Below are 15,827 nucleotides of genomic sequence, written 5' to 3' on the forward strand. Positions count from 1 at the left end.
CCTAAAAGTGACTCCATTTTGGAAACTGCATCCCTCAAGTAATTAAGGGTCCATTCACACGTCCGTAGAAGGGGTTAGCAGCCGTTCCGCAAATTGCGGAACGGGTGCGGACCCATTCATTCTCTATGTGGCAGGAATGGATGCGGACAAGAATAGGCAGTTCTGAGGGTGCCGGCCGGTTGTATTGCTGATCCGGACGTGTGAATGGACCCTTATTGAGAGGTTTACTGATCACTGTGACATCACAGGCGTTTCATAATATTTAGAAACACATGGCTGTGAAAATGAAAAATAATATTTTTTACAAGAAAGTCACTTAAGCCCAAACAGGAGAAAATGCACCCCATAATGTTGTGTTACCCATTTTCTCCTGAATGCGGCAACTACCCATACGTGGTTGTAAACTGCTGCATGGGCAGACGGCAGAATTCAAAAGGAAAGGAGCGGCATTTTCTAACGTGGAATTTGCTGAATTAGATTTTAAAGAATAACTGTCACATTTAGACCCTAATTTCAATTTTCATATATGTAGTTACTAATAACATGATATTCCAGAATCAGTTACTATTAGACTGACTTACCCCATATTTAATACGATTCAGCCCTTAGCAACCAGTCTGCATAAAACTGCAATTTCACTATTCAGTTAAGATGGCCGCCACTGCCCTCACCCTGGGGCTAATCCCGCCTGCCCTCAGTAGCCAGTAACAATAGCCCCCCAAAAGTGTCAATAACCAGAGCCCTCCCCCTAAAGGGTTAATCTTCTGCAGCACAAAGGGGTCCTCTTACCACATGTTGCTTTCATGTATACACTGAGCAGATGGCAGATCTCCCTTCCCTGGTCTGCGCTGCACCAACTCTGCATTGTTCAGCTCTGCTGTAGTGAGGGAGCGTCTGCCAAGCGCAGGGACAGGGAGAAGTGCACACAGCCCAGGCACTGTTATCAGCTGCTGGGGAGGACCTGGCTTTAATCATTTACTTACAGTCCCTGGCTGTCATGCCTAGCAACCCTATTTTAAGCACAGGTAAAAGTAGGCAGTACAGGGAACAAAAGTGTGTAATTAAGGGGTAATTGAATACACAGTGAAAAGTTGAAATAGGGCCACCAAGGATATATTAATCACCACAATCCAATACTCCAAAAAAATAAAAATACGACAGTTATCCTTTAAGTCTTGTATTTTTGTTATGACAAGAGGGGAATTTCTCCTCCTTCTGGGCCATATCTTTTTTTATTTTTCTGTTGATTGAGCTGTGTGGGGCTCATTTTTTGCGGGCTGTAGTTTTTAATAGTACCATTTTTGGGTACATATGACTTTTTGATCGCTTTTTTTTGTGAGGTGAAGTGGGCTAATATTGCAATTCTGCCAGTGTTAGTGTCTGCCAGTGTTAGGGCTAGTGTCTGCAATCAGCAGTAATGCCAATCGCAGACATTTAACCCCTCAGATGTCATGGTCAAATGTGACCTTACCTATTGGAGCCTGCTAAATGTGGAATAAAAAGACAAAAAAAAAATTATTTTGCAAAGGTATCTTGTCTATAGTACGTATTAACATAGTTTGTAATACTTAACGTTTTTATTATTTTAGGCCATTTACAGCTGCTGCCTGACCTTACATCACCTTGAAACCCACACTGATCAACTGCTGATCGGCGAGGGTGCAAGATGTCAAACCCCCACTGATCAGATATTGATGGTCTATCATTAGGATAGGCCATCAATTTTTAAAGGCTATGTACACCTTCAGAGGCATCTTTTTTTAATGATTGCATTTTACTCATTTTGGACTAAAAATCTTTTTTTTCATTGGTCTGGTCTTTATTAAAAATATTGAGCTGTTTTGTCTGAAAGGGTTAAAGAGTAACAAAAATTTTATTAAAGTTTAAAAAAAAAAACGCTCCAAATGCCCTAAAAATATTTTTTCTAATATACTTTATTTATTGATTTTGACTTTTTACTAAAGATATTTCCCCCTAAAGCCCTGATTTCCTGCGTGCTTTAAATTCACTATTCTCCACATTGCTGCCACAGAGAACGGAGTATGGGCAGGAGCGCACATTGCTGCTCCTGCCTGTGCCCCCCGAGGTTTACTAAAGGGAGTCTTTCACCTATATTGACCGTTATAGAACGCTAACACTATTATCAGCATTATAGTCCCCATATTGGAATGCTACTTACTGTTTAGCTGTTCGTCGCTTATTTTCTTAAAAAAACACTTGTATTCAATATGCAAATTGGGTCTGAAGATGCCCAGGGGCGGCGTTCAAGCAGCCAATTCCCAGGCCCCTCGTCGCTATTCATATGAAACCCCTTTCACCCCTCTGGCCCGCCCTAGGTTCTTCAGAAATCCAGCGCCGTTCACAAGATTCGCCGCGCCTGCGCGCTTCATTCCCTATTCCGACACATGCGCATTAAACGCTCTTGTGCCTCTGCCCAGATGGGGAATGAAGTGCGCAGGCGCTGGATTTCTGAAGAACCTGGGGCGGGCGAGAGGGGTGAAAGGGGCGTGGTTTCATATTAATAGCAACGAGGGGCCTGGGAATCAGCTGCTTTAACGCCGCCCCTGGGCACCTTCAGACCTAATTTGCATATTGAATAAAAGTTTTTTATTTTTTCAAGAAAATAAGCGACGGCCACCTAAACAGTAAGTAGCATTCCAATATGGGGACTATAATGCTGATCATGGTGTTAGTGTTCTATAACGGTCAGTATAGGTGAAAGACTCCCTTTAAAGTGTGCCGGAAATCAGGGCTGGAGGGGAAATATCTTTTAGGGTCCATTCACACGTCCGTTTTTTCTTTCCTGATCTGTTCCGTTTTTTCTGGAACAGATCTGGACCAGATCTGGACCCATTCATTTTCAATGGGTCCTGGAAAAAAACGGACAGCACAATGTGTGCTGTCCGTTTCCGTTGTTCCGTTCCACATGTCCGTTTTAAATATAAAACATGTCCTATTCTTTTCCTGAAAAATCGGATCCTGGTACAATACAAAGTCAATGGATCCGCAAAAAACGGAAGACATTCGGATGTCATTGCGTATGTCATCCGTTTTATACGGAATCCGTTCCTGGAAATTACATTTAATTTTATTTTATTTTTTTAAAGAAATCCAAACAACTTTATTTGCTTATTGGAATTTATACACGTTTCCGTTTTTCGCGGATCCGCAAAAAACGGATGACAAACGGATGACATACGGAAACATTTTCAGGAACAACGGATCCGCAAAAAACGGACAGAAAATCGGATTATAGAAAAATACTGACGTGTGAATGTAGCCTTAGTAAAAAGTCAAAATCAATGAATAAAGTATATTCGAAAAATTATTTTTAGGGTATTTGGGACATTTTTTTTTTTTAAACTTGAATAAAGGTTTAGTTACTCTTTAACGGTCTAGCTGTATGAATTGTACTTTTTACTTTCACTTTGTGCCGGTCATCTAATAAACCTTATCTCTAATTTACTATGCTGCCATAAACACTTATTTAAGCCACATTCTTATCAATAAGATAAGAACTGAGCTATAATAAGGGTTTATAAGGTCAGAGATAAGAGAACATTTAGATCCTGCTACTAGAGGAACACACGGCTGTACAGAAAAATAGGGTTCAATATTTGTAATAAAGACCAATTTAGGAAATGATTTTTAGCATCAAATGAATACAATGCAATAATAAAAAAGAAATTGCCCCCCAAAGGTGTACATCGACCTTTAAACCCTAGGCAACCCATTTAAGGCCAAAATTGTGCACTGCGATCAAGTGTTCAATACTACAGTATATACTACTGAGAATTTGTGATGAGCTGTACCCACAACTACTTGGGGCGTAACCACTTTCAATTACACTTCACCCTCATTAACAAAATGTTTCATCAATCTTCCTTTGGTAAGGAGAAGAAATAAGCCAATTCATCATATAGACCCTAGTCCAGCGGGTGAGGGGTGCAGTTGCCCATTCTTCATTCTGATCAGGTCATAAAAACTAAAATGTGTTTTGTTTTCTAGTTAACTGGATCTGTTCTAGAAGATGCATGGAAAGAGAAGGGGACCTTTCACATGGACGATGTGATCCAGAGAATGAAGAACGTGGTTCTGGATTCAGACCGTAGCAGGTTGATAATGGCACTTACTTTATTAGTTTGTCTCGAGCTTAAAAGGGTTGGCCCACTTTGCAATCTTTTTAGCTTACTCACTGTTTTACAGTCACTTCTGTTTTGTTCATTAGCTTGTTTCCCTATTCCATTTGTTCATCTTTTCTGGAGTTTACTGGACAAAGGTGGCTGGACAGTGGTTGGAAGCCTCTGCAATATAAAATACCCACAGCATAAGGCCTCATGCACATGGCTGTGCTCATATTGCGGCCCAGAAAACAGCAGGTCCACAATATACGGGCCCGGTCGTTTGTCCGCCAAAGTGAATGGGTCCGCAATCTGGAAGGTGCGGTGCAGAACGGAAGCTCTACGGAGGGCTTCTGTGGGGTTTCTCTCTGTGCCTCCGCTCCACAAAAAAAAATAGAACATGTTCTATTTTTATTTATTTTTTTCCCCAGTGCTGACGGATCACAGACCCATTCAAGTTGAATGGGTCTTGATCCATCTGCGGCAGCCACACCGATGGTGTCTGTGCATTGGGGATGGCAAATTGCTGTCATCAATGCACACAACGGCTGTGTGCATGAGGCCTAAATCTAAACTACTAATTTATTAAAAAGATCAAATCGCCATCTGAGTCGATCATTCAAATAAAAACCACAATAAAACATTAAAAACCTAAAATCCCCCTTCTAACTAGTATGGCCCTGGTCCGGTAAGCCCTGGTCCGGTAAACAGATCAATTAACCACTTAAGGACCACAGGTTTATACCCCCCTAAAGACCAGGCCCTTTTTTACAAATCGGCACTCCACAACTTTAGCGGTTTATTGCTCGGTCATGCAACTTACCACCCAAATTAATTTTACCTCCTTTTCTTCTCACTAATAGAGCTTTCATTTGGTGGTATTTCATTGCTGCTGACATTTTTACTTTTTTTGTTATTAATCGAAATTTACCGTTTTGTTTTTTTTTTGCAAAAAAATGACATTTTTCACTTTCAGTTGTAAAATTTAGCAAAAAAAATGACATCCATATATAAATTTTTCTCTAAATTAATTGTTCTACATGTCTTTGATAAAAAAAAAAATGTTTGGGTAAAAAAATAATGTTTTGGGTAAAAGTTATAGCGTTTACAAACTATGGTACAAAAATGTGAATTTCCGCTTTTTGAAGCAGCTCTGACTTTCTGAGCACCTGTCAAATAACCCCATTTCGGAAAGTACACACCCTAAGGTATTCGCTGATGGGCATAGTGAGTTCATAGAACTTTTTCTTTTTTGTCACAAGTTAGCGGAAAATGATGATTTTTTTTATTTATTTATTTTTTCTTACAAAGTCTCATATTCCACTAACTTGTGACAAAAAATAAAAACTTCCATGAACTCACTATGCCCATCACGAAATACCTTGGGGTGTCTTCTTTCCAAAATGGGGTCACTTGTGGGGTAGTTATACTGCCCTGGCATTCTAGGGGCCCAAATGCGTGCGAAGTAGTTTGAAATCAAAATCTGTAAAAAATGGCCGGTGAAATCCGAAAGGTGCTCTTTGGAATGTGGGCCCCTTTGCCCACCTAGGCTGCAAAAAAGTGTCACACATGTGGTATTGCCGTACTCAGGAGAAGTTGGGCAATGTTTTTTGGGGTGTCATTTTACATATACCCATGCTGGGTGAGATAAATATCTTGGCAAAAGACAACTTTTCCCATTTTTTTTATACAAAGTTGGCATTTGACCAAGATATTTCTCTCACCCAGCATGGGTATATGTAAAATGACACCCCAAAACACATTCCCCAACTGCTCCTGAGTACGGCGATAAATACCCCACATGTGACCCCATTTTGGAAAGAAGACACCCCAAGGTATTCAATGAGGGGCATGGCGAGTTCATAGAATTTTTATTTTTTTTGCCACAAGTTAGCGGAAGTTGATTATTTTTTTTTTTGTTTTTTCTCAGTCTCCCTTTCCGCTAACTTGGGACAAAAATTTCAATCTTTCATGGACTCAATATGCCCCTCACGGAATACCTTGGGGTGTCTACTTTCCGAAATGGGGTCACATGTGGGGTATTTATACTGCCCTGGCATTTTAGGGGCCCTAAAGCGTGAGAAGAAGTCTGGAATATAAATGTCTAAAAAATTTTACGCATTTGGATTCCGTGAGGGGTATGGTGAGTTCATGTGAGATTTTATTTTTTGACACAAGTTAGTGGAATATGAGACTTTGTAAGAAAAAAATAAAAATAAAAATTTCCGCTAACTTGGGCCAAAAAAAATTCTGAATGGAGCCTTACAGGGGGGTGATCAGGGAGTCTATATGGGGTGATCACCCCCCTGTCATTGATCACCCCCCTGTAAGGCTCCATTCAGACGTCCGTATGTTTTTTACGGATCCACGGATACATGGATCGGATCCGCAAAACACATACGGACATCTGAATGGAGCCTTACAGGGGGGTGATCAATGACAGGGGGTGATCAATGACAGGGGGGTGTTTAGGGAGTCTATATGGGGTGATCACCCCCCTGTCATTGATCACCCCCCCTGTAAGGCTCCATTCAGACGTCCGTATGTTTTTTACGGATCCACGGATCGGATCCGCAAAACACATACGGACATCTGAATGGAGCCTTACAGGGGGGTGATCAAGGACAGGGGGGTGATCAGGGAGTCTATATGGGGTGATCACCCCCCTGTCATTGATCTCCCCCCTGTAAGGCTCCATTCAGATGTCCGTATGTGTTTTGTGGATCCGTAAAAATCATACGGACGTCTGAATGGAGCCTTACAGGGGGGGTGATCAATGACAGGGGGGTGATCAGGGAGTCTATTTTGGGTGATCACCCCCGTCGTTGATCACCCCCCTGTAAGGCTCCATTCAGACGTCCGTATGTGTTTTGCAGATCCAATCCATGTATCAGTGGATCCGTAAAAATCATACGGACGTCTGAATGGAGCCTTACAGGGGGGTGATCAATGACAGGGGGGTGATCAGGGAGTCTATATGGGGTGATCACCCCGTCATTGATCACCCCCCTGTAAGGCTCCATTCAGACGTCCGTATGTGTTTTGTGGATCCGATCCATGTATCAGTGGATCCGTAAAAATCATACGGACGTCTGAATGGAGCCTTACAAGGGGATGATCAATGACAGGGGGGTGATCAATGACGGGGGTGATCAGAGAGTCTATATGGGGTGATCAGGGGTTAATAAGTGACAGGGGGGTGTAGTGTAGTGTGGTGTTTGGTGCTACTTATTACAGAGCTGCCTGTGTCCTCTGGTGGTCGATCCAAGCAAAAGGGACCACCAGAGGACCAGGTAGCAGTTATATTAGACACTGTTATCAAAACAGCGTCTAATATACCTGTTAGGGGTTTAAAAAAATCGCATCTACAGCCTGCCAGCGAACGATCGCCGCTGGCAGGCTGAAGATCCACTCGCTTACCTTCCGATCCTGTGAACGTGCGCACCTGTGTGTTCACAGGAAATCTCGGCTCACGCGAGATGACGCCAATCGGCGTTAGTGTAGCCTAGGAGCGCCGCAGCAATGACACTTTTCGGCGTTAGCGTAGCGGGAAGTGGTTAATACATATATTGGGGACCTCGTGTGCACATTGTTGTAGAAATATTAATAGTTGTAATCTGCTCGCATCAAACTTTGTGTAAGGAAAGGTAAAAATCTCAACCGCAGTCAGCCAAAGGTGTTTTCATGTTGAATTCTTGCTGAGCAACTGCCCCGCCGCCCTGATCAGTCTGTTCACTTTTATTTACTCACAAAAGGTGTAAAAGGGGCTGGCCCATAACAAGGATGCAGGAAGTGATGACATACAGGAAGACAAGACACCATCGTTTAGAATACCCTAGCCAACAAACACATGTATGCAATAATCTACCATTACCACTGGAGTGAACTTTATCCAGCCTTGCTCAGTGATCAATGCCAGATAAAGTTACTATGATCCTCATGCATGTTTATTTACAGGACAACGTCATTATCTCAGGCGCACTAGAGACAACAAACGCACGTTCCTTTCGTTATATTGTTCTCTTAACAAATGCATCCGCGTCTTGCGCGGGGGCCCTAGCCGGCGTCCATACATCAGCCAACAAAACACTGCTCTGCTGAACACATCAGTCTCCCCCGGCCCACAGCCCAGTGCTTAGCACATGGACCATTCGCCGACAGAGACCTCTGCGCCCAGCAGCTGTGACAGGACATACACGGGAAGATATCCACCCCAATGGTTTACCCTGACACTGAGAGACATGATGACAGTACACAATATATTAAATACACATCCTAATAAAATTTCCACAGCACCACTAAACCTCAATTCACACCGGATGTGTTTATATAAAGTCGCTGGTGAGTTTCTGCTGTTGTTATAGATCAGGTGTCTTTTTGATTACTTGAAACAGTAGCATATTGCACAGACTGGGTCTCCCGGCATCTCCTGCACTCTGCGCAGTACAACCACACTCCTCATTGACAGCAGCACAACAGTGGAGCTGTCCATAGTGGGCACGCACGCTACACTTGCCAGTAGTGCCCACCGGATGGTACACTGGAGGTAGAGAATTGCTTCTTCTGTGCATATGTAGGGTCTGCACAGTAGAAGACGGGACAGGACTGCTAAATTCCAGTGATGTCATAAATGGGGAACGCAGGACCCCAAACTGTGCACAGCCACCATTTACAAGCGGAGCCGCAAACACCAGAAAAGATGAACAAACGGAATATGGAAGCAAGTTAACGAACAGAACAGGAGAGGTGAGCAACCTTAAAAGATTGCAAAGTGGCAAACCCTTTTTGTTCAGAAAACCAGTCTGGATCTGTGCTTAAACCGCCTCCCATTGTGGAAGGCTGCTCCACAATTTGTGCCGCTGAGGTTTCCAGAGAACACATTAAGAATGGACCCTTTGCAAAGTCACAGCGGGATCCTTCAATGGAGCTAAACCTGGAGTGGGTCTGTATGAAAACCCACGTAGGAAACGGCAGCACAGTGGTTTCTGCGGCGGAAGTCGTAGCAGACAAAATCCTCTGTCTGCACGTTCGCTTAGGGACAGAGAAAACACTTTTCTTTTAATGGGGTGTATTGTATCTAAATTGCACGTGTCTTGTTTCAGAGACGTAAGACAGATGCTGCTGAAGTTAGTAGAACTTCGATCCAGTAATTGGGGGAGGGTTCATTCTACTTTGACTTTCAAGGAAGCCACGCCTGAAAATGACCCCAATTACTTCATGGTAAGTTTGCACCTACAAGTCGTGTCTCTTCTAGGCCAATAACAAAACTGTTGCGTTGCAGATGGTGAAATCTGCAGTGGAAATCCAGAGCATGAATTGACAGGATGCATGAAATTGGTAGAAGACACTTCTTGATATATTTCTCAGTTTTGATTGTAACAGCAGCTGATTAAAGGGGTTTTCCTGTTTGCATCAATATCCTTTAAAATACTTATGAAGGTCGCTGTCATTTTGTAATGTATTTCTTTTACCTTTACTGCTCCTATCTTCCGTTCTGGGCTGTGGTCACATGACCATGTCCATGCCGCTCTTATTTCCTGTCCATGGATAGGGCAGAGATAGGGGTGTGCCTGTAACTAGCTGGGTGGGAGGAGCTATAAACTAGCTGGGCGGTGCTGGATCTGCGGCAGACAAAGGAGAAGTGCATCATGGGTTTGGTTGGATACAGAAAGTGATACCTACAGGATGGAGACAAACCGGAGGGATTGGTTAACATGGTGAGAACAGGTCAGGGGAGTCCAAAGTAAAAAAGCATGGGAAATGTGTACATGACGTAAGCAGCTACATGAGCGTATCTCTTAACCACAGTAATCCTGGAGCACCCCTCTAAGAGGGGAATTGCTGCAATTTTTTGTGTATTTACAGATGCCGTAAACTTCACTTTTTCAATGGCTTTTGTTGTGTTAACTGTCAATTTTAAAACTTGCTGCATCTGTATCTTTTATTTTTTGTGTTCTTTCATCTCCTTGAAATGGAGTATCATAATATTGTTCAATGGTGGATATCGCCAGTTTCTGGAGCTCAGTTATGAAAGTCACAATTTTTGTGTATCATTTTTCTTTCTTTCCTGCTTCTTTTCCAGAATGAGCCCACCTTTTACACCTCTGAGGGTATTCCCTTCACTGCTGCAGACCCAGGTACCTTATGAGACACTCAGGATGGTATTTGTTCTTGCCTGTAAATACTGAGTCTTACATGTGGCGCTTACTGTCTTCAGAGTATCAAGAAAAGTACCAGGAAATGCTGGACAGAGAAGACTTTTTCTGTGAAGACACTGGGACAGACTTGTCCGCTTCTGGAGATGCGTAGGTTTTCTTTTACCATTTCTTTATTCATTGACCACCATATCTACCCCTCATCAGTGGATGAATTTCAACAACGTAAGGGCTCCTGCACACGACCGTATGTATTTTGCAGTCAGAAAAAAACTGATCCGCATAAAAATACAGATGGCGTCCATGTGCATTCCATATTTTGCAGAATGGAAGATCCGGCCCCTAATAGAACAGTCCTATCCTTGTCTGTAATGCGGACAATAATAGGACATGTTCTATTATCTTGCGGAACGGACATACGGAAACAGAATGCACACAGAGTAACGTCTGGATTTTTTTGGGCGGACCCGTTGAAATAAATGGTTCCGTATACGGTCTGCAAAAAAGACAGAACGGACACTGAAAGAAAATAAGTTTGTGTGCAAGAGCCCTAAGAGAACAACGTCAAATGCTCACTTTATCAGCAGAAAAATGCAAGCTAAGGCACTGTTCATATATAATTTATTCCTTATCATACCCTGACTAACATCTCGTATGCAGCTGTGTAGCCATACATTTCTGTATGTGTATATATATATTTTTTATACTATATCCATCTACAGACTGCACATGGTTATACAGTTAAATAGAAATTATGTCAAAGCCTACCAGCCCAGCGTATTTTAAAAAGACTCTATTGGCATACACTGGTTGCATGGGGCAGAAAGGATAAACTTGCCTATATGACTGGAGCCTTAGATTTGATTGGGATGTGTCCCATGAGTCATGGTTGTGGAAGGTTATTTGGGCTTTCACTACCTGCCAACTTGTGTTTCCTTACTGTGGTGTGTTCCCATAGGCAACCACAAGCAAGAACAAGAGCCATTAAAGCGCATCTGTCAGCAGATTTGTACCTATGACACTGGCTGACCTGTTACATGTGCAGTTGGCAGCTGTAGACATCTATGCGAGTCCCATGTTCATATGTGCCCGCATTGCTTAGAAAAAGTTGTAATATATGCAAATGAGCCTCGGAGCAATGGGGGCGTTCCCATTACTCCTAGAGGCTTAGCTCTCTCTGCAGCAGCTGCACTCTCTGCACTTTGATTGACAGGGCGAGGCATGATGAGGTTTACACTGCCAGGTCCTGTCAAAGTGCAGAGGGTGTAACAGTTGTAGACAGAGCAGAGCCTCTAGGTGTAACGGCAACGCCCCCGTTGCTCCTAGAGGCTCATTTTTCTTAGCAATGTGGGCGCATATGAACATGGGACCAACACAGATGCCTTCAGCTGCCAAGCTGACAGATACCTTTTAATCTGAGACCTGTAGAGGACTCCATAAAATTGTCTTCTGCTGTGGTAAGAGAGTTTGTCCATAAGGTGGCAGCAGAGTTTCATTAACGCTTTGTTTCTCTGTAGGTTCCTCGATGATTTTGGCGATGATGAAATGGACCCTGAGATGCAAGAAGCTTATGAAAAGTTCTGCTTGGAGTCAGAACACAAGCGAACGCAGTGAATACATGGACATGGTTCAGTACGCTGTTTAGCACACGGGGCAGACGTATCATTCTTGCACCAATATTATTACGTTCAAGATTATCTCAGATCTAGAAATTTATGCAAACTCTTTTGTTTAAGTGAATGCCAAAAAATGTGTACGCGGATACCCAGTAAGTTATATCGACATTTGTGTAAATATTCTAGTTTCATTTCTGTTCAGTTAAAGGAACAGTGGTTTTTTTGTTTTCTTTTTGGCTGCATTAAAAAAAGAAAAAGGAAAAAATATCCAATCTAACGGCACATTGTTGTGATAAAACCGTTCCTAACTCGGTAGGCCCATCCTTTAACCTGAAGGATGTAGTAGGTCGTCTGGCCAGGTAATGTGCATGGCTTTTTTGTGGGTTAGAGCCTATTAAAACAAATCCCAGTATTCCTCAATGAACCCCCAGCTCAGCCTGACTAATTTATTTCTTGAAGGTTTTCAGCGATGTTTTTCTGTACTTGACATAGAAACTTGACAAATAAAAAGCAATTTATTTTACCATAATTACTCTGTACGTTAAGGATGTTCATCCACTTGTGCTCTGTGTTCACCGTAGGGGGGAAAATCTGATAGCCAAGAGATGGTAGAAAGGGTTGGGGCTGTTTTTGGGGCGATGTAAGTAGTCTATTAAAGGGAAATTTTAATCTTCATTTTTTTTCATGTCGTATAGAGCCGCACCACTACTGAAATATACAATTCCAGGCAGGCACAAATCCACATGCAGCTTTTCTTGCAGTTGGAACATGTAAGGGGTCATGCTCCTTTTGAGAACCTTGTGTTGGTACTTCATGGTACAATCACAGAAACTTTTGGAACAGGATTATTTTTTTATCCTTTTCAGTGTAATATCTGGTTGTTGCGGCTCCCAAAATGCAGAAAGACGAAAATACTGATGATTGGTTTGTTAGCGTTTGGAGTCAGAATTAAGCCTGTCGGTAGCTTCCCAGGAGAATGCCATTTCTAGGTTTATGTGTTCCTTTTTCAGGCAGAAAATAGCAAGCCACGTGCTCTTAACATTCATTACCTTTAAAAACCCTTTGCCATAGACCCTGTTAGGTATTTCTGAGTTAGTTGATGGGGGTCCTCTCTCGAGGATCCTCATGCTTTACCCACAGGGTGAGCAGCTATAAAGAGCACCTCTCACTCTGGAGGTCCTGTCCTGCTTTACATAGATAATCCACTGGTGTAATGCTTTATTCCTACCATGGTGAGGGAAACGAAACACTTCCAGGTTACCCCACAGATTACAGCTGACCCTCGGGATGCCAAAAACGGGACACTTTGTGATCAAATTGCTGTCAGGGGACATGTTTAACAAGTAAGGATTGTCCAAGTCAGAGAACCCCGTTAACGTTCATTTCTGGGTAGGAGCTAATTTATTAATGGGTTTACGCTACTCTTATGGCATAGAAAAGCGACAAATTGTGGCGCTTGCCATACTTGCGCCTTCTTTTGCAACTTGGCAAATGGCAAAAAAAAAAAGTTGGTGGGGTTTAGTGAGACCGGGCAGGGTCTCTGCAGACTGACAGATTTACTATTCGTTACGCCAGAGAATTCTGCAGATTATCGTTCATATCTTGCATAGCAGATGTAGATTTGGCGCAGTCTTAATTAATTCCACCCCCCAACCTAAAATCTATGCACAGAGGATAAGGTGGTTCTCAGGGAGGAAGCTATATTCATGAGGATACAGCCAACCTCTTTATTAGGTACCAGTGACATCACTGCTCCATAGTTCCTGCTGAAATCTGTCATATGTACTAGTAAAGACTGGTTTTAAAGGGGTATTACAGTTTCAGCAAATTCTTCTTATATTAAAGGGGGTTTCCAAGGTTTTAAAAACTGATGACCTATCCTCTGGATTGGTCATCAGTATCAGATCGGTCAGGGTCTGACACCCGGGACCCCTGCGGATTGGAGAGCAGTAGCGCCACGGCCTTCCCTCAGCTTTTCCTAGGCCATGTGATGTGGCGTTCATCAGTCACACGGCTTGGGCGCAGCTCAGCCCCACCATTGAGTGCAATACCAAGTACGGCCGCAATACAGTGTACAGCGCTGAGCTTGGTAAGCTGCAAGAAGGCTGCGGCGCTCACAGGAGCGTTGGCGGGGGTCCCGGGTGTCAGACCCCACCGTTCAGATACTGATGACCTATCCTGAGGATGAACAGTATTAAAGTCTTGGAAAAACCTTTTAATTCTTCACGGCTTTCAAGATCTCTACTTGCTGTCATTCAGTAGGAATTTTCATTGATTACTTTCAGTAGTCCTGGGCATGTGATGGATGCAGGGTTACACTGTGCACTTGTGTCCATCACATAACCAGGACAGATTTTATCCCCCAAAGGTAAATTATTAAGGCTCTTACGGAATGACAGCCAGCAGGGATCTTGAAAACCATAAGGAATTGATACAGGGGGCAAAATAATCTGACCCTTCAGTATGAAAAGTGAAACTCAGTCACTGCAGAATCTTCATTGTGCCATTAGATACGTCCGTCCTTTTCAGGCCCGTGTACGAACCTTTCCATATTTTAGCTTGTACAATTAGCGTCTGTCACCAGGTACATCACCGGCTCCGGTTAGCTGCTGAGTGCCGGCGTATTTGCAATGTTGCAACATAATGGGGCTGATTTTATCAAAGCTTTTAGGGCGTAAAAAAAAATATTGTAAATTATGGTGCACGCCATAGTGGTGAGAAAATGGGGCCGAGGCGGAAGGGGCGACCTGCCAGATTTTCTATAATTTATGCCAGAAATGGTGTAACTTCTAGCTGAAATCAATACCGGCTCATAGCGTCTAGGAAACTGGCTGAGGAATCTGCCCTATTGTTTTCAGCCGGCTACAGTTTGAGACTGTAATGGCTTCCAAACGTCACACAATCAAGCTACAGAAGATATTGTGTAGCCATTGCCTTAAAGAGGGTGCATTAAGTTTTTCAAAAAACAGTGCCACTTTTGACCATAGGTGGAGTCTGGTACTGCAGCTCACATCTGTTCAGGGCTGTGCTCCAGTGCCTGATACATCCCTTTTGGACAAGAGTGCGGCTGTCCCAGGTCAACAAGGCAGAGCCTATTGGATCGGGACAAAATTTTGTATTAACTGAAGTGGTGCCAACATCACAGATGCTCATCAGATCAGGTCATTGCTTGAATATGTGTCTGAAAAGTTTAGGAAGCTGAGCTCTGTCACAAGAGGCAGGTGGATCTACCAGATTGGTGGCAGGATCTTGTACTCCTTCCAGATAGTATTACAGGCTCTGAGTCTGACAGATAAATGTGTGAATTTTTTTTAATGTTTTTCAATTGTATCTCAAGCCATGAACCTTAATTTCCCTTAGGCAGAGACTGTCTACCCCGTGTACTTAGTGCCGGCCTGGATTGTATAGAGCACGTCACTTGTCTTGTACATTCATTGCTGTGTCTTATTTATCTTTCTTTTTCGGGTTTTTTCCTTGTACAAATATAGTAAATAAAAGATTTTACATGACCCTGTCTGGCTGTAATGTGCACTTTTGAGTTGAAAAAAAAATATATATATGGTCACAATCTTTCCTTTAAAGGGTTACATAAAGGTAATTGGGTACATTCACACATCTGTATGTATTTTGCAGTTCGCAAAACACGGATCCGCAAAAAATACGGGTGACATCCGTGTTGCATCTGTTTTTGTTTATTTTTTTGCGGACCCATTGTAACCATGCCTGTTATACGGATGCGAACAGCTTTTAATATTGATGACCTATCCTCGAGATAGGTTATTAATATCAGATCGGCGGGGGTCCGACACCTGGTCCCCCTGCTGATCAGCTGTATGAGGAGACGGTGTGCACGTGCCGTCTATCTTCTTTCTTCCTGCTCTGCCACTGCGGTCTATGGCAAAGCAGTGGAACAACACAACATACAATGCAACAGC

At 42.9% G+C, this 15,827-nt stretch overlaps 1 protein-coding gene across 1 annotated transcript in view; it reads left to right on the forward strand.

Annotated features, from left to right (window-relative positions):
* PAIP1 (poly(A) binding protein interacting protein 1) overlaps positions 1-15,401 on the forward strand; it is a 40,430-nt gene extending 25,029 nt beyond the window's left edge. Inside the window, exons 7-11 of the mRNA XM_040421275.1 lie at positions 4,009-4,115; positions 9,224-9,341; positions 10,204-10,258; positions 10,339-10,426; positions 11,794-15,401. Of these exons, the coding sequence (XP_040277209.1) occupies positions 4,009-4,115; positions 9,224-9,341; positions 10,204-10,258; positions 10,339-10,426; positions 11,794-11,890 (465 nt within the window). The 3' untranslated portion in view covers positions 11,891-15,401. The remainder of the gene's footprint in view (positions 1-4,008; positions 4,116-9,223; positions 9,342-10,203; positions 10,259-10,338; positions 10,427-11,793) is intronic.
* Positions 15,402-15,827: the final 426 nt, after the last annotated feature.

The sequence above is a fragment of the Bufo bufo genome, chromosome 2 (genome assembly GCF_905171765.1).
Source record: "Bufo bufo chromosome 2, aBufBuf1.1, whole genome shotgun sequence".
In the NCBI taxonomy this organism is placed as follows: Eukaryota; Metazoa; Chordata; class Amphibia; order Anura; family Bufonidae; genus Bufo; species Bufo bufo.